The following is a 20,406-nucleotide window of genomic DNA, read 5'->3' on the forward strand; positions in this document are numbered from 1 at the left end:
GATAGTGAGAGAAAGCGCGGAGCTTATGCAACTGTGAGCCTCCTCTCCGCCATCTTAACCGGAAGTCCCTGGGTAATTTTTTACAGCATTATCCCTTGCATTCACTTCTATTCCCACTTTTCACCTCCCTCCCTCTACCCCCTCCCCCAGATGACAAGCAGTCCTATACATGTTGAATAGGGTACAGTATATCCTAGATACAATATATGTGTGCAGAACCGAACAGTTCTCTTGTTGCACAGGAAGAATTGGATTCAGAAGGTAAAAATAACCCAGGAAGAAAAAAAACAAGCATGCAAACAGTTTACATTCATTTCCCAGTGTTTTTTCTTTGGGTGTAGCTGCTTCTATTCATCATTGATCAATTGGAACTGAATTAGCTCTCTTTATCGAAGAGATCCACTTCCATCAGAATACATCCTCAAACAGTATCATTGTTGAGGTATATAATGATCTCCTGGTTCTGCTCATTTCACTTAGCATCAGTTCATGTAAGTCTCGCCAGTCCTCTCTGTATTCATCCTGCTGGTCCTTCCTTACAGAACAATAATATTCCATAACATTCATATATCACAATTTACCCAGCCATTCTCCAATTGATGGGCAGCCATTCATTTTCCAGCTTCTAGCCACTACAAACAGGGCTGCCACAAACATTTTGGCACATACAGGTCCCTTTCCCTTCTTTAGTATCTCTTTGGGGCATAAGCCCAGTAGAATCACTGCTGGATCAAAGGGTATGCACAGTTTGATAACTTTTTGAGCATAGTTCCAAATCACTCTCCAGAATGGCTGGATGTAGTCACAATTCCACCAACAATGTAACTAAAATATTCTTGAAGGAAATTGTTTCCTGCTTTGGCTCACCAACACATGTTAATTCTGGCTAAAGCACTCACTTTATTTTATCCCAAATCTACTCTTGTCTAGGAGGACTCCAAAATTTCACATCTCTTACCAACTCCAAAACTCAGACAATTAGACATATGAATAAAGAGCTCAAAATAATGAATAGCAAACTCTGTATTCAGATCCACTAAAATGGCTTGTGAGCCCTATTATGCCACAGTCTCCTTGAATGGTCTTATCTCAGTTATTCTGCCCCAATCCCCAAGTTGCATCATCCCTCCCTCCTAATCATGATGATCCAGATAAGGAGAAAGACCTTCTATCTTAGACATCATCAGAATGTTGGTTGCCTCTCCCCATTCTGTAATCCCAATTTATCAGAATGTCCTGTGCCTCCCCTCCATCCTGTCAGAACCGGACTGATAATCCATTCCCGCTCTCACTGCTCTGACTCTGTCTCTGCCTATGTCTACCCCCGTAGCTGAACCACCTGCATATATATGTCAATGAGAACTCACATTGGTGGCTGGATGCTTTGGACATCAGCCTTGGAGGCAGCATGCCCCCAGCACAATCTCTCCCTTTCAAATAAAATATTAAAAACTCTCTAATCCCCATCTTGCCTCAGTTTCTCCAGCATTACCTTCCTTCCTCTAGCTTTGTTTTATCTGCACAGTAGTTTGCCATTTCCATCATAGGTGATCATCACACCTTTTTGTTTTTACTGGGCATAATGTTCTCCTGGCTATGTTCACATCAATCAGCATCAGTTCATGTAATTCTCTCTAGGTTTTTCTGAAATCTGCCTGCTCATAATTTAAAGAACAATAGCATTCTATTACATTCATATACAACCACTTGTTCAACCATTCCCCAAGTGATGGCCATTCCCTCAATTTCTAACCTTTTGCTACCACAAAAAAAGAGCTGCTGCAAATATTTTTGAACATGTGGGTCCTTTTCCCTTTTTACTGATTTCTTTGGATTACAGACCCAGTAGTAGTATTGCTGGATCAACAGGTTTGCACAGTTTTATAGCTCTTTGGACATAGTTCCAGATTGCTCTCCAGAATGGCTGAATCAGTTCACAACTCCACCAACAATGCATCAATCAGTGTCTCAGTTTCCCGATACTCCTTCCAACATTTATCATTTACTTTTCCTGTCATCTAAGCCAATCTGAAAGGTGTGAAGTGGTACTTAAGAGTTGTTTTATTTTGCATTTCTCTAATCAATAGGAATTTTGTTTGATTATAGATGGCTTTAATTTCTTTGTATGAAAACTACCTGTTCATATCCCAAGACCATTTATCAATTGCGGAATGACTTGTATTCTTATAAATTTGACTTGGTTCTTTATATATTTTTAGAAATTAGGCCTTTATCAGAAATAATGGCTATAAAAATTGTTTCCAAACTTTTAATCTTGGCTGCATTTGATTTTGTGAGAAAACTTTTTAAATGATCAATTTTGCATTTCATAATCTTTGTTTTTGTAGAGTGTTTAGTTTATTTTCTTTACATAGAATACTGGCTGTCAGTTTGAGAAATGGGATATTAATAAAAGGTCTATTTATTTTCATACTGTAGTATGAAAGTACTACATATTTGTAGTAGTGCTTGTTTTTTTCTTTAATAAAATAGATGTACTTTATCAAAACCTTTTCCTCATCTACTTACACAATCATGGGATTTTATTGCTTTTCAAAATTTAGTCTGTTATTTATTATTTTCTTCATCTTGAACCAATTCTGCATTCTTATCCTGCATTCAACTTGCTCATAATGTACAGTCTTTTTGAAGTGTTGTTGGAGCCTTTTTATTAATATTTTATTTACAAATTTTTAGTCAATATATCTTAAGGATATGTGTCCTTAGTTTGTTTCTCTCTGATTTACCTATCTCTAAGCATCAAAACCATATTTGCCACTTTTTTTTGTTTTTAAAAATATTTTATTCATCTTAAAACTTAAATATCAAATGAAAAAAGAAAACAAGGAAGTTTCATGTACACAAAGAACATAAAAGAAGATTCAATACAAAACAAATTTCCATTTCATAAAAACTTATGTAATACATCCTATACATTGTTTTCAAAGCAACTTAGCTTTTTTGTGTTTCCTTCTAAGTTTTCTTTTGTTTTCTGCTGTGTATTTTTAATTATGCTTTTTCCTTCCCCTGTCCCACCCTAGAGATGGCTATAATTAAACATGAATATACACACATATGCATAATTATCTGCATATATATATACTTGCATATATGTTACATATATACATAAATACACACATACACATATATGTAAGACTGTAGTATTTTTACATTTTCTTCCCTTGGTTTCCTTGAAATTCTTTTATTTTTTTTTTCCTGAGGCAATTGGGTTTAAGTGACTTGCCCAGGGTCACACAAGTAGGAAATGTTAAGTGTCTGAGATCAAATTTGAACTCGGGTCCTCCTGACTTCAGGGCTAGTGTTTTATCCACTGCGCCACCTAGCTGCCTCCTTTCCTTGAAATTCTTGACCTTCTGTTCTTCCAAATGAATTTTGCATTATATTTTTCTAATTTAGTTCAATTTTTTTAGTAATTTAATTGAGGCATTTTTTAATAAATAGATTATTTAGGTAAAATCATAATTTTTATTATATTGGTTTTGCCTACCTATGAATAATAAATACTACTTCAATTACTTAAATCTGATTATATTTGTATAAAGTGTTTTATATTTATGCTCATGTAGTTCTTATGTCTGTTTTGACAGGTACGTTCTCTGGTATTTTATTCTGTCTAGTTATTTTATATGGTCTAAAGCAGTATTGAATAATATTGATGTTACATTGTGTAGTTTCCCTAATTTTTTCTTTTACTTAAATCAGTTGTCATTTTAACTTTGTTTGAGATCATGATTACTACCACTCCTTTCTTTACATAATAAATTCTATTCCAGCCCTTTATTTGAACTCTTTGTGTAGCTCTCATTTTTATTATTTCCTGTTGGAATCCTTACAAAGTGTTAAGTCATTAGAATCGATAGAGACAATAATTACCTAATTTAGCATGGTTCAGTATGATTGATCTGATCCTACAAGGAGATGTTATGGGCCAGAACTTGAAACAAGGTACTAAGTGGAATTGAGGAGACAATGGTTAAATCTAGTTTAGCATTGATTTAATCCTACAACAAATAATGGTTTCCCAGTGATATAATTGGTGTGTACTCAGTGTGCAGTATATAAGCAAGAAGCTCTCAGGGGCAAAGAGCACTCTGGCAGATTGAGAGCCAGAAGTGAGTAGAGGCTTCAGTTGAGAAGATACAGAGAGAGCTGGAGGCAGAAGCTGGCAGACAAGCTGCAAGAGCTCTTGGAACCAAGGAGGGAGAGAGGCCTCTAAGAAAGCTACCCAGGCCTAAGGAAAAAGATAAGACTTGGAAGGAGAAAATAAACTTTTGGATTTTATCAGCTGGCTGCGTTTGAAGTGATTATTACTTTGAACTGAAACTAAGGCTGCCTCCAGAATACCTCCCCAAGAAACCTGCTCCCAGAGAGAACCATTATATTATAAAAAATAAGAGAATACCACGATTTCCTGAAAGCAACTGTTGGAATCCTTACTAACTGCTAAGTAATTAGAGTTGATCTAATCTTACAAGAAGTTGTTTTGGCCAGAACCTGAAACAAGGTACTAAGTAGAACTAATCAAGACAAGGCTTGTGTTCCCACCTTTACTCATTGGACTCCACAAGTATGCTAGCTTCACAAAGTACACTTTCTACACCACACCTTAAAGCTCTTTGGGCCAGAGAGCACTATGGGAGAAAACCCATAATCCCATTCTCTCAGAAGGTTCACATATAAGGCGAGACAGCCATTCCAGAATACACTTTTTTCCTCTTGGCTGGCTGATCGCGCTGGACTCGAGAGAAACGACTCTGCTGCAGAGAACACTTTTGGGATTTCAGTGGAGCTACGCCAGAAGCCCTCTCTCCGCGGCAAGTTGGCGACTGGGCTCCCCAGAAGGAGATAAGAGAGATCTTCCATCTCTGTTGGAGGCAGAAGAAAGCAGAGGCAGAGGCTGAAGGACAGAACCTTTGGATTTGGAGACATCCGAAGGGCTCTAAGCCTCTAAACCGGCTGTGCTCTGAGAAGAACAAACTCCAACATTTGAACTCTTAACATTTGGCGCCGGGCGCCAAAATGTGGTGAGCTTTTTCTTCTCAAAATACAGCCAGGTGATAAAAGTTCAGATCTTTTATTATCTCCAATATAGCCCGGTTAGCTCAGAGGCCTATCTCTCTGCTTGGTTCCAAGAGCTCTCTCCAAATGTCTTTAAATCCAAAGGTCTGGTCCTTCAGCCTCTGCCTCTGCTTTCTTCAGCCTCCAGCCAGCTCCAGTCTTCATGTCATTCCGGTGAAATCTCGACTTGTAGCATCTTCCTCAGAAGAACTCTCCGACTGGCCCATTGGCCTATTTATGCTACTTCCAGAGAGAGGGATTATGGGTAGTTCTACTTAGTACCTTGTTTCAGGTTCTGGCCAAAACAACTTCTTGTAAGATTAGATCAACTCTAATTACTTAGCAGTTAGTAAGGATTCCAACAAGCAACATATTGTTGAATTCATATTTTTAGTTCATTCTGCTATCCATTTCCATTTTATGGCTAAATTTCATCCCCTTCACATTCAGGGTTATAATTACTTATCAAATATTTCCTTTGGAGAATGGTTTTTAAAGTTGCATATTTGTATAAATTCCTTATATATCTTGGATAGGTAATTTACATTGGATATAGTTGAAGCAAAGTCTTTTCATTAATCAGTGTTCCTGTTTAAGCCCTACAGCACTTATTTTGCTTCTGCAATAAATTTTTGATTTTCTGAAATAAAAAAAACTCAAATTATTTCATTAAAAAATTTTTTTTATATCCTTTGATTAAAAATCTACCACTTAGTATTGTGGATATCTGCATTGTTCTTCAAAGTTTTTTTTTTTTTTTCCTTAAGCCTGGAAATTCTTACATGAACTGATGCTGAGTTAAGTGAGCAGAACCAAGAGAACACTGTGAACACTAATAAGATTATGTGATTATGTGATGGACTTGGCTCTTCTCAACAATGTGGTGATTCAAGTCAATTACAATATACTTGGGATGCAAAATGCCATCCACATCCAGAGAGAGAACAATGGAGATTGAGTAAGTGTGGATTGAAGCATAGTATTTTCACTTTTTTTTTCTTTCTTTCTTGTGGCTTTTTCCCTTTTGGTCTGATTTTTTCTTGCATAACATGTCAAATATGGAAACATGTTTAAAAGGATCACATATGTTTCACTTATATCAGATTGTTTGCTATTTGGGAGGAGGAGAGAGTAAGGGAGAAAGAGAAAAATTTGGAACACAAAGTCTTACAAAAATGAATGTTGAAAACTGTTTTTACATTTGGAGAGATAAAATATTACTGTGAAATTTTTTTCTGATGATTTCTAATATTTAGATCGAGCAGCCAATCAAATTTATTATAGTATATGGTGAAGATTACTGGTCTAAAATTTTTATTTTGCCAAAAACTGTACTTTATTGTTGAGTTGATCAAACAGAACTACTGAGTATAATTATTTCTGATTTATGCATATTTAATATTATAATGATCTATTTTTGTCACCTATTTTAAATCACCATCAAATAGTTTTAAAGATTTTTTGGAAATATAATTTGGATTCTATAATGCTTTCTTCCCCAAACTATTTTCATAATTTACTTCCATATTTCACACCTTTTCTTCCCCTAATGTCTAGCTCTATTAATTGGTATAATTAGAATGGTATAAATAGAATGAATAGAAAAAGCACTAAATCTGTAAATTAACATAACTACTATTGGCATTTTAAAATGCTGTTTTTATGGTTCAAACATAAACTGAAATTATTCCAATTTTAAAAATTCAATTTTGATTTCTTTAAAGTATTTTTCGTATTGCATTTATATAAGCCTCTAGTGTGTCTTGGTGGATTAATTTAAGTTATTTTATGAATTTTATTGTAATTTAAAATAGAATTTCCTCTATATTTCCTTTTGGATGTTGTTATTGCTATTTAGAAATGCTGAAGATATATTTGTATAGATTTTGTATCACACACTTTACTGAAGCTACTATTTGTATTTCTTTGATGCTTCATTGGCATTTTCTAAGTAAACTATCATTACCTTAAAATATTGTTAATTTTATTTCCTTTTTTGCAAATGTTTATAACTTAATTTTTTCTCTCTTTTATGATAGTCATTGCTATCATTTCTAGAAAACAATGAGGGACCAGACTTGTGATTTCATTGGTATAGAGACCTTTCGAAGGAAGAAACTCTCAGAAGAGATTGACAACTTATGAAAGTTGGCTAGTATATCTAGAAGTTAAATGACTTGCCCAGGGTCACACAACTAATGTGTCAGAAGTGGAATTCTTCCCTGCCTCAGCATGTTGCTCCTCCATCATTTCTAGTCTTAGGACAAACAGCAATATGGAAATAGGACATCTTGGTCTTGTTTCTTATGTTTCTCCATTACAAATAAAGATAGCTTTTAGATTTACAGGTGGGAATCGTGTTTCTTAGTACTGCATTTTCTTTCTCAATTTTTGAGAATAATTGTTGTACAATGTGATGAACCAAATCAGTTCCAATAGAGCAGTAATGAATTGAACCACTACACCCAGAAAAAGAACTCTGGAAGATGATTACGAACCACTACATAGAATTCCCAATCCTTTTAGTTTTGTCCGCCTGCATTTTTGATTTCCTTCACAGGCTAACAATACACTATTTCAAAGTCCGATTCTTTTTGTACAGCAAAATAACTGTTTGGACATGTATACATATATTCTATTTAACTTATACTTTAACATATTTTACATGCATTAGTTTACCTGCCATCTGGGGGAGGGGGTGAGAGGGAAGAAGGGGAAAAATTGGAACAAAAGGTTTTGCAATTATCAATGCTGAAAAATTACCCCTGCATATATCTTGCAAATAAAGAGCTATAATTAAAAAAAGAGAAAAAAAGAGAATTGTTGTAGCATGAGTATTTACTTGTGAAATATTATTTTTATCAGTATCTTGTTTTTAAAAATCACCTTTATCTCCAAATATAATTCTCTCTATCCAACAAGTCATCCCTTAGAACAAAGAATAAAGGAAAAAAATAATTTTAGCAAAACCCATACATCATGTTGTTCTGAAATTATACATGTAGCATTTCATACCTCTTCAAAGAGGGAAACAAATTTTCTGATATTTTTTCACTTCCATGCTTAGTCATTATAATTATCAAGTGCTCAACTTATTTTTTTTTATCCCATCATAGTTGGGCACACTGATTCTAAGTTCTGCTTACTTCACCATTGTGCATCAATTCATTAAAATTTTGTCTTACTTCCCCAAATTCTTATTCAGTTTCTCATAATCTTAATCTATTACACTCACATACCAAAGTTAGTTTAGATATTCTTCAGTCCATGAGCTTTGATTTGGTTTCCAATTATTTCATACACACAAAAAGTAATGCTATTTGGGGGGAACATTTTATCTTTCATCCTCATTTCGACTTATTTAAGGCATTTGCTTAATAGAAAGACCTTTTAGTGGAAGAGTCTCAATGACATTTCAAGTCCCTTAAAAAAAGCATAATTCCAAATGTTTTACAGTTAATAAACATTTATTAAGTACCAGGCACTGTGCTAAGCACTAGGGATACAAAAAGAAGAAAAAGGCAGTTTCCTGCTCTCTAGGAGCTCACAATCTAATATAGGAGATAAGCAAATATATGCAAACAAGCTACACATAGGATAAATAGAATTAAGTAAGAGGGGGAAAGCACTATTACTAAGGGGTTAGAAGACGCTTGCTGTAAAAGATAGGATTTTAGTTGGGACTTAAAGCCAGCAGACAAGAGATGGAGAGAGAGTGTTCTGGGCACAGAGGGGAGACAGCTACTAAAAATGTCTGGAACAGAGAAATAGTGCCTTACTCATGGAACAGAGAACAGCAAGGCACTGGAGTGAACAGTACTTTTCAGGGAGTAAGGTGTAAAGACTAAAAAGATAGAAGGCGGCTAAGTTATGAAAGATTTTGAATATCCAACAGCATTTTATATTTGATCCCAAAGGTTGTGATTTCGAGTGACTGGGAAGAGAGTTTTGTGGTCTACAGTAATAGGGAAGGGGAAGTGGGAAGGTTTAGAGGGAAAGAGAATTTGCCTTGGACCCAGTAAATTGAAGACTCCTGCTGGACATTCAATTTGAGATGTAAGACTGGAAGGCAGCAGTCTGGGCACAATAAGTAGATTTGAGAATAATTACCTTAGAGATGGTTATTAATGGGAGCAAATGGTCTAAGAGAAATAGTTTAGTGGGAGAAAAACCACGGGCCTGGGACATAAGCCTGTGGGTCACACAATGAATGGGCCAATGAACGGTACCATCAGCAGGATAGTGATAGATTTGTCTTTCTACAAGTCCAGTAACAATGACCAGATCTATCTTTTACCACTATTGTCAATTAGTTGTTGTGTGAACTACTATTTTTGATTAGTATACTATTCAGGATAGTTTGTTCTTTTGAAAATTGTTTATAACCTTCTTTGACCTAGGTGATGTAGTGGCTAGAACACTGGACTTAAGAACTGGGAACATCTGAATTTCAAACCTCGATTCAGATATTTACTATCTGAGTGATCTTGAACAAATCCATTTCTCAGATAATTTCCTCATCTATAAAATGAGTTGCTGTGAGGATGAATGATTATATTTGTGGTTTTCTCCCAGGGTCAGTGTTCAAGCCAAGCAGACTATATGTGTACACATATAAATTTCAAAGAGCTGTTTTTGTTGTTCACTTGTGTCCAATTCTGTGATTCTCTATGAGATTATCTTGGCAAATATATTGGCTTGTTTGCCATTTCTTCCCCAGTTAAAAAAAATACATGTTTTTAGTTGTTTTTGGTTAGTTCCCTACACATCTTGGCTTTTAGATCTTTTTAAGATACTTAATGCAAAGATGTTTTACATGAATAGTTTTTCTACTAATACTAAATGCATCAATTTTGTTCATGCAAAAACTTTTGTGTCATTGAAATTACCTTACTTTGTCATTTGGAATTACTTATCTTAACTCTTCCAGCTGTAGTTGTGAAAGGTCAGATTTCTATATTACTCTCTATTATCTTTCATAGTTAGGCTGCATATTCATTTTGGTGGCATGGTAACATTAATATTACAATTCCATCACTATTTTACCAATTTTGTGATTTCTTCCAATTTTTGTGCAGACTAGGAAGCAGCTTGTTAGAAGACTCTACCTTCTTCTGTCTTCTGCAATGGTCCTTGGATTGGAATTTGGTTTCTGCCTAATTTTCTTGACAGCACACAAGGCTGTATTTTTCAAGTGTTATTATACCTTTATGTAGAATTTCACATGCATGAGAAACACCTGTTATAATTTTCTTAGCCCATGTGTAGCCAATTAAGATATTTTTTGTACTGCTGCATTATATATTTTAAAACAATAATAATCTCCCTAAACTTCTTTTGTACTTGGTATTTGGTAAAAGGATCTGTTTGTCTAGTCTTTTAGGACATATCATTATTACAGCATCATAGTTTTAGATATATAAGGGACAGCCCCTTAATTTGCAGAGGAAGAAAATAAAATCTAGGTATATTAAATGACATAGCCAAAGTCACACAAATAATAAACACCAGAAATCCAGAGTTTGAATGCTGGTCTTTTAGGTCAGTGTTCAAGCCAATAAGACAATTGTAAAATGGTAAAATTAATTTTCCTTTTTTTTTTTAAGAAGAGGTGAGGAGATAAAGAAGGACCACACACAAAAAATGAAAAAAAAATTTATTTCCTCAGTGTTTTACCCACTGTCAATACTGTCCTTTTGTTGCAACACATTTGCAAAACAAAAACAAAAACAAAAAAACCTCAGCTTTTATTTTCCATTTAAAACAACTACAATATTTACAGGCTGTTTCCAATAACACACACGCAGACACACTCACAGACACACATGAGTACATATATCCCTATTTCCAATCAATATCCATATGCTGGTAGAGGCAATATATACTTTTCAGAGCCCATTATCAGAAAAAGTAAATCCATTATTTTGCTCTTACACCTTCCTTCCTACTATGCTACTTTATATATTCCTTCTTCCATTTCCTCATATAAAGCTCATACATAAGGTTAATGTGTTCAATTTAAGAATGCAGTTTTACTTACATGGTGAGTTTTTTAAAAAGCAAAAAAGCAGACATGATTTTTCCCCATTTCTATTTTTCAATTGTGAAATCAAGCTTTACATTCTGAAGGCTTATGAAACTTAACGATACTAAGCCCTGAAGCTCATTTGGAGCAGCCATCCTTTATATCTATTTCTTTATTTTGAAAACAGAACAAGTCCTAAACTGGGGGAACAACAATTAGCAGTTCATTCTCACCCTTGTGCTACATGACCTTCATTTTTTCCAGTTTGGCTCTACCAAGTCAAAAGCCATTAAGTATGGAGCATAATGAAGATAATAAGAGAATAGATATAACCCTATATAATAGGTAAAAAAGCTTGAAACAAAGTTGTCATATAACACTGGTGTTCTTAATCTGCTCTGGTTTCTCCCAATTTTTGAAAGTCTTAATATAAAGTCTTCTACAATTTAGAAGATATGGCATTCATTTCAAAATCAGAAATTATTCACCTAGTTTAGGAAAGATATGTGGTCCATTTAAACAATATTGGAGAAATAGATACATATCCCAGAAAAGTGACATTGTTGAAAAGATTAACAGTGTAGCTTAGCTTTCAAGGCAAAGTTAACAAACACTATATACTAGTTGCACATTTAATTCCTTTCCATTTAGAGCTTTTAGCTAAACATTTAACCAATTTGAAATAAGAAAATTTGGAAACATATCATTCAGACTTTTATGGGATGGAAAGGAGTGAAAGGAACAAAATAATAAAACGTTTGGCTTTTTGTTCCTTAGAAAATAGAGATCTGAAGTTTGGGCTAAAGAAACAATATATTCTCTTCATTCAGTGATGCCTTATTATCTTGAGTAATCCAAACCCTGACCTCAACAAACCTCCAATTCCATATAAGACTGAAAAGTGAATTTACATAATTCAATGACTTTTTAAAGTAAGATATACACATACATGTGGGGGTGTGTGTGTATATATATATAAAGATATAAAATGTCTACATAATTAAAATTCAAGTAAAAGCCTTCAGAAATCATAAAAAAATGATTTTTAGATCCAATATGACAATGAATTACATCAATGATAAATCACTAGTGGGACCATGTCCAAACAATATAATTAATAATTCCAGTAACTTTTTTTTTATGATCATCTCACATGATGAAAGTAGGAATATGTCAAACACTTCTATTAGCATGAATATCTATTCTTTTATAAGACCTAAATTTGTCCACATTCATGAAAGGATAAATAAATTAAAGCAATACAAGAATAATAACAATTGACAAGGGCAAACAATATCCCTGGAAGAATAACGTAAATAAATCGCAGTAGTAAATAATAAATCCATCTGGTAGACATTTTAAAGTCAACGAATAGCATAAGACATCTTTTCAGGCACTAGATAAATCACACATAGAAATGCCTCAGGATTTTAATTAATGATCCAATAAAGCAATCCATCAATTTACATTCCAAGGTGGATGCAGAATTGATGCTTAGTTGACACAAGTACCATCTATTAAAGTTAAGATGTGTGCCTCATTATTTGATGAGTCTTTAAAAATTCACTAAAGTTGGATGTTGGAGAAACTTACCACTAAACCAGAAACTCAAAAAGTATAAGGAAAAGTATATCTGTTCAATAAGTTAGATTTTTTTTTTTCCCAGAAACTACTACTTTCATGGTTTGGCACATAGTCTACATAGCTTTCTTTACCTCAATATGGATAAGTACTGATAGTACTTCATATTCCCTTCTATTACTCTTTTTCTTTTCCAATATAAGAAATGCAGTGAAGGTAGGTTATAACTTCATGACTTTTGGTAAAATGAAAGGAAAAATTCTTAGACTGATATGTCCCCCTACCCTTTTCCCTCTAAGTCTTTAAAATTTGTCAGTGTTTTATATTTGGAAAAAGGATACATGAATTAGATTTAGAAAGATTAACTTTCTTTAGTGAAAAGTAATCGTGTAAGGTCTTTATAGATATTACATTTTAAAAAAAGGAAGGATCATACTGACTTAAGAACATGAAAGTGAACCTGTATATTCATTTAGAGGTTTCCTACTAGGGCTATTCTAGAAGAAAAACTTAACAAATCATAAACCATTCAATACACCACATGATAGAAAAGGAGCTGAAAAGCAGACACCAAAGATACGCTTGTAATTTCTATGAATTACAAAGGTTTACATACCATATAAATTTCATACTCTCAAAATATGGGTCTCTAAAACTCTTTCACATATAATAACTAAGTTGTAAGTAATTTAAACATAAAAGTCACAAAATAGCTTCCTGCAGTCTAGGATCTTGTACATATTTTGAGCATCAATGAAAAAGGTTAAGAGGGCACACAAAATAGAATGCCCTTTTGAGGATTAAAAATAAGAAAAATAACTCAACTTTCCCCCTTTTTACACTAGAGAATTTCTAAATTACAATTACCCGATGTAAAAGAATTTATCATAACTACTGGTGGTAGAATTATGCCAAGTTATAAGTCACTTGTACAAACTGGAGAAAATACCACTGAGGAAATGAACATTAAAGGTATTCCAATTTATAAAATTCTGAGATCAGGTTTTTCAAATGGAAAAGAGCGGGCTTTTATTATGTATAACTTTGCTTCACTTAAAAGAGGTTTTTTTTTAGGATCAACAATTCTTGGTTCTTTATACCAATGGATTATATTCTAACAAAATCTAACTCTTGAAGATGAAAAACATAAATTTTTTCTCTTGAAATAAAATATTACTATATTGCACTTGAGACTTCTTTTGAAGTTGCTATTATGATAATTTAATATTTTTCTAGAAAAAAAATTTATCCAGCTCTTGATTACACTACACATTAAATTCTTTCATGAGCACAAATCAGAAAACTCGCGCTAAACCTGGACTTATCTTTCTTTTATCCTTAAGCCTTATTCTTAACCATCAACGAAGAGGACTACATACATTTCAAAATGAGAATGCACAAATCCTTATTCTTGCGGCAAAAGGGATCAACACTAAATTTTGATGGTGTGCCTTACTTACATAAAGCTAATTTATAAATGTTATAATATATGTATCAGGGAAATAATGAGCAAACAATTCAGAAATGTCAGGCTATGCAAAAATTTGTCGGAAAAAATTCAACTTATATATGATTTCAATAGTACAGCTGATATGCCATTAAAGAATATATAATTCTGAAAGGTAATTTTAAGGTGTACTAACTTAAAAACCGAATGCAGTATATAGGGTATTCAAATAAGATGCCTTTTAGTTCAGAAATAATTCTGAGTTAAAGCAGATGGGTCCTTTTAGCAGAACGGCAATAATACTTTGTATTAATTCATTAATTTTCATCCCAGAAATATTTACTCCAAGATTTTCTTTGTGAGGCATTTCAGTGCCCGAGGGGAACAATCATACCTCCTCCCAAGACAATTTAAACTGTCAGATCATATGGAGGTAGAAAGATGGCTGCTTCCAAATGATAAGCCTATATGCAGTATCCTTCACAGAGTCGCTCATATCAAAAGAGGAAAAACTCACAAAAGGGGAGTTTTGCTAATGGAGTTAGATAAGAATATTAAGAACTGCAAATTAAATCTAAGCTGCAACTCCCACCCAACCTACCATAAGCTTAAGTTACGCATATCCCTGAATACACACATTAGAAAACCTAATAAAAACTAGGATATGTGACAACACATGAATTAAGTCAACTTCACAGTTATAAATATTCAAAATTACAGTTATACAGAATATATAACCATAGAAAACAAAATTCAAGTAATAGAAAAAGAATGAAGAGAAAAGGAAAATAAAAGGCAAGGTAATTAAGGGTGATTTGATAATAAGGGCTGCACCATCTGTATAATTTTGTTTTAAAAAAGTTTTTTTACTTGGATAAATTATTGAATTGAAGCCGAATGCTTTCAAGATATCTTTATGAGGCCCTTAAGTACTACACTCTAGTCATTCAGCTCTTTTGAGATTTGTCCTCCCCTTGAAAAATTAAGTGTTTTCTCTTGGAAACTGATACTAACCTAACTGATGAGGAGCAGAATCTCTAAGACTTCTGTTAAAAAACAGGATCTTTCCTACTGTACTGGGTGCTCATCCTTGATGTGGACACAGTAATTGGCAGTAGTGTTCACATTACTGAATGCACCACAAAAAATGGCTTTGGGAAGCAATGCCAATATATAGCTAGGTTCATCTCAAGATTTAGTATTTCATATAAAGGAAACAACAAATGCATTGATATGAAATCTAACTACTGAACCAACCAAGAAAGGATGAGCAACATTGCTCCTGCCATCTGTGATTATGTGGAAAGGGAGAGGGCAAATCCCAGAGGCAATTTAAATAATGGTTTTTTAATCATATATATATATATATATATTATATATATAAATAAATGTTCTGAGCAATCTCAGACTTTTTAGTGCATTGCTGTAAAAAAATTAGTGCAGTTTTCTCATTAAAGTTTTTAGCTCACAAGGAATAAGATAAATCTGTCTGTTCATAGTCTCTTACTATGCATTAAACTTCTATACTGCTTTAGGTTGAACTGAAAGTTTGTACACAAGTTGATTTTTAAAAATTAAGGTAAGTGGATTTCATATGTTCTGTGACCAAACATAGCAATTATTTTTGGCAAATAAATTAGAAAAATATGATGAGTTCATATTTTAGAAATGAAGAGTTTGTTGATTTAAAGCATATGCAATGCATAGAAAAAGTTTCTTTTTTTTTTTTAAAGAGATGCTTCTTAATAAAATCTTTATCCTTCATGCAAAATGTTTCCTCAGCAGCGAACTTAAAAAAATATTTTAACTTTTTTGGGGAATGGAAATAGTGGCAGGAGTGAGGGGGAGGGGAGAAAGCGGCTTGTCTAAGCCCATTCTATTTGTCAAGTCCTCCCAGGCCTGAAGTGATTCCTGGGCGATTCTTCTCCTAGTCCCTCCGTGCCTTTTCCAGTCTTGGGATTGAGGGAAGAAGAGATGAAATGTAGTCGTGAAACACAGATTTACACTTCAGCCCCAAGTTCTAGAACTCCAGTTTCGATCACAGCAACATATTTGTCATCAATTTGGACCAACAGGATAGTCTTGTCTATATGGGATCTACTACCTGGATCTCTGCTGCAAGGCACCCATCGGTGAATCACCTGGAGAAGCCATAAAAACATTGAAGTTAATATCATTATCCTCTGGTTTAGGTTTTTTCCTCTGTAAAAAGAGGGGATGTACTACATGATTTTTTGTTTGTTTGTTTTTTGTTTTTTTGCTGAGGCAATTGGGGTTAAGTGACTTGCCCAGGGTCACACAGCTAGAAAGTGTTAAGTGTCAGAGCCCAGATTTGAACTCAGATCCTCCTGACTTCAGGGCTGGTGTTCTATCCACTGTACCACCTAGCTGCCCATTATATGATTTTTAAGGTTCTTTTCCAGCTCCAAATCCTTTGATCTTAGTAATACTCCAGCTCAGGATTCTGTACATTACAGAGCACGATATAACATTAAAGATTTGAGATTTGCTTTTGTAAGGCTGATAATGTTAAGTAATTAAAAAAAAAAGTTTCTAGCTATACACTGACATGGGAAACACAAATTGTTCAGTATACACATTTTTAGAGAAATACTATTTTAGTTGCATGAGGAATTGGTGAGGAAAGAGCTTATGATTTTTGTTGCTCTGAAGCTTAAGATTTTAATTACCTAAAAGCAGCCCAGAGTAGAATCCTCAGTGTGCAAGATGGTGTTGCTAGTTTCACAGGCAATTTTGACTACAGCAAGAAAAATTCAAATTTGAATCAAATACTCAAATTAATTTCCTATCATTTAATAAGAATTTTTTTTTCCTTTTCTAATTTCTACCAAATTGGGAGAAGGGGAAGGGAAATGACAATCTTCTCTGGCCTTTGTACATAGGAGAGAGCCAACATCTGGATTTAATAATTAATTCATAATTCTCCATAATAATCAAAGTAAGCATGGGTACAATATGTATAGGTAATGAAAAAATATTCTCTATTTGGCTTTAGAATGTATTTTTATGTTTTAAGATCACTGTCTGAAATTTTGACAATTCACAACAATTTAAACAAAACAGTAATACTTCTGGGAGAAGAAAAAACTTAAGAGCAATCTAACATCTCCTTTTCTTGCTTCCTAGCCTGTATTGTGCCACTCAGACTGCAGTGAAGCACAAAGGAACTCACACCCTCCCATTAAGCTTACATCTGGCTCACATTCCCTAAAGAGTAGAAAAGTGTTCTGGTTAAAAGACCTCTCTTGGTAGGTGGAGGCTTGGCAGGCAGGCTGCTTTAGCCTGGAAGCTGGGCAGTTCTCAGCCTAGGAGTCCTAGGAGATAATAATAATTCTGACACGACGTTAATGTGATCTGTAGCTAGTGAGAAAACAGAATACTACTGTACAATGCTTTGGCCACATGACATCTAGGGCAATGTTTTAAAAAAAAAAAAACTCTAGGATGACAAAAATGATAGAAATTCTACTTGGGATCAGAAGGCAGAGGTAGCATGAATAGAGTAGAAATTACAGGGGATGGCTACTGATTTAGTATAAGAGAAATTAAGTTAACAATGAAAGGCTGTTCCAAAATGGAATGGGGTGTGTTGAGCTGTCTTGAGTTTCTTGTCATTGAAAGTTCTTCAGAGTCCTTATAATTACTTACAAAGGATGCTATAAGCAGAATTTCAAAGAATAAGGGATGTACCATTAAACATCAAACTCTGATTTATGATAAATTAAGAGTTAGTTTAGAATTTTGCAATGCTTCAAGGTCATTAAGAATATTGATTATTATTGCATAGCATTGTACATGTAGAAGGTCCAGGAGACTGAGTAGGATCATGTTGTGGCCCCTTTCTCAAATTAATGTTTTTAAGCACATAAAATACAACACATAGCATTACAAAGGAAACTAATTATGTGTAAGTCACCCACATATTTACCACAAAAACAAATTCAAGAGAACCACTGGTTTAGAATCTGGTTAAGAGGAGCTTATTGAATATATTTTTCGTTTCATGTATTCCTAGCATGGCTATTTTTTATACTAAAAATGAAGGGAAATGCTAAAAGTGTTGAAATGGTAATTTTAGATGGATTTTTCTTGTATTGTAGGAGCTGGAGAGGTAGATATGTAGCTTGAAGGAGAAATTATGACAGCATGACAAAGAAAAAAAAGGAATAACAATGTGTTAACAGTATCTCATGTTTTAGTGATTTCATACTTACCATATGAGCAAAATTCAAGGTAAAACATTTGCTCACTAAAAATGAAAAGATAAGAAGTATGGAAAAAATCAAATGACAATTTATTCTACAATTCTAATTCAGCTTAGCAAGAAAGCATTGAAACCATTCAAAATTGCTCAGTTCATGATTTTCTAAGCAGTATTTTTGACCATATAAGTAATTGTAAATGATACCATTTCATCGATTGACTGAAACTTTTTGCAACTTAGCAATTCTGTAAGCAATTGCTTGTATCTTATATAATGCAAGTAATCATTCTGATATCATAGACATGATTTCTGAAAATTCAAAAAATTGTGACCATCTACTTTACAAGTCTCTTCTTGCTAACATTCTGAGCATAGATTTTCAAGATATCATTTCAATTTATTAAAGTTTCATACTGTCTGTACTTAAAGCTTCATATAAAGCAAGCACAGCAGCATTTCCTCTTAAGGATAGAGCATATGAATCCCAATGACAAACATAGTGGATTTTCTTTTCTGAATTTGGACTTTTCTATGTTTCTATATTTTTGCTATTTTAAACTGCCACTTAAGGTTCTGATAAAGCCTTATCAGTTGTTCCAGTGGATTCTCTTCAAACCAGGTATTATATGACAAAACAGCATTATTTCACTGTAATAAAGAATTTAAGACAATTCCATTTATATTTACTTATTAAAAACTTTAAATGAATTTCTATTTCAGTTTTTAAAAAAGTTTTTTGGAGGAGAGCAACTAATTATGTTGTAATTATCAAATATGTAAAAGAAATAAATGGATGTTATGGGACCTAACTGTCATGCAAAAGTTATTTAAATGAGAATTTACAATATTTCATGTTTATATTCGATGACAGCTCACTCATCTGTGTTGTGAGTCTCTTGTCAACTTATGGTGACAATAGCATATGGATATCCACTGAAATTTGACAAGCACTGACATAAATTTGATCTTATTTGTTCAGAATATTAAATAATCACTGTACTACATTCACTGCCATTTGGGGCAAATTTGCTGTTAGAATCATTTTTGTTGATTTTGAATTTTAATTTTGTTCTCCTAGAAGAAAGGGGATACAGTTACGCAATATATGCATAATTTATGCATTTGTGCCTTTTTTTGTATTAAATGTATTCTGAAGGTTTCAGTGGCCATAAAAACTAATGCCACTGATGTCCAAAACTAACTAGCGATTTCAAAGTTAGGTCACTGGAATACCATCTATGAAAAAGCTTGCTGTACTTAATATTCTTTCTAGAAGATCATTTGACTAATCACTTCCTTCTCTATATACACTCAGTATCAAAACCAAATTATAGAACTAAATAACAAAAAAAGCAGAATTTTATTATTTTTTTGTCCTCTCTAGAAATAACAGTGATAGGCCTACTGTTGTCTTTTATTAAAGTAGGGCAACTATGTTTTTCTGAATGAGGAATAACATGTGGTGTCTTCATGAAAGAAATGGACAAATAGAACTCACACCTTTTTTTTCTATTAAAAATGTTTACAATAAAATGATGTTCATGTAAACAGACTTGACTAAGCATATACAACTTACCTCTCATATGTTTAGGAATAAAGAGAGGAAAGGCTTAGAAGACAGTATTTTTAAAAAATCTGATCTCAAGAATTTGGAAGGTCAGGCTCAAAACATGTAGCATATCACAATCATTAAAAGTATGTTCTGAAATTCCAAGTAATGCTTACTGAACATGTTAAACATCAAACCATGAAGTCAATTTTACAATAGGACTTACATGTCCTTCCATGCCTTCCTGAGGAGTCCAGTCTTTCCAGCTATTCCTCCCAGCTTTTAACCGTATTCCTTCATCTGGCCACTGCAGCTCCTTCCTTTTGGACAGGTTGATCCCTTCCAAAATCTGACTGGGATCCACAATCTAGATTGTAAACAGAAATGATTTGATTAAAAGTTTAGCTTCACAAAAACTTTATGAAAATGTAACAAGGATCCTTAGTATATTGTACTCTTTCAAAGTCCAGATCCAGGCTACATGTTAAAACAATAAAGAA

At 33.6% G+C, this 20,406-nt stretch overlaps 1 protein-coding gene across 1 annotated transcript in view; it reads right to left on the reverse strand.

Moving 5' to 3' along the window:
- Positions 1–10,718: 10,718 nt before the first annotated feature.
- The window catches only part of PCNX1 (pecanex 1), a 221,085-nt gene continuing 211,397 nt past the window's right edge, over positions 10,719–20,406 (reverse strand). The window contains exons 35-36 of the mRNA XM_051977680.1: positions 20,133–20,273; positions 10,719–16,273 (exon numbers count right to left, since the gene is read on the reverse strand). Coding sequence (XP_051833640.1) covers positions 16,133–16,273; positions 20,133–20,273 — 282 coding nt within the window. The 3' untranslated portion in view covers positions 10,719–16,132. The remainder of the gene's footprint in view (positions 16,274–20,132; positions 20,274–20,406) is intronic.

The sequence above is a fragment of the Antechinus flavipes genome, chromosome 2, assembly GCF_016432865.1.
Source record: "Antechinus flavipes isolate AdamAnt ecotype Samford, QLD, Australia chromosome 2, AdamAnt_v2, whole genome shotgun sequence".
Lineage (NCBI taxonomy): Eukaryota > Metazoa > Chordata > Mammalia > Dasyuromorphia > Dasyuridae > Antechinus > Antechinus flavipes.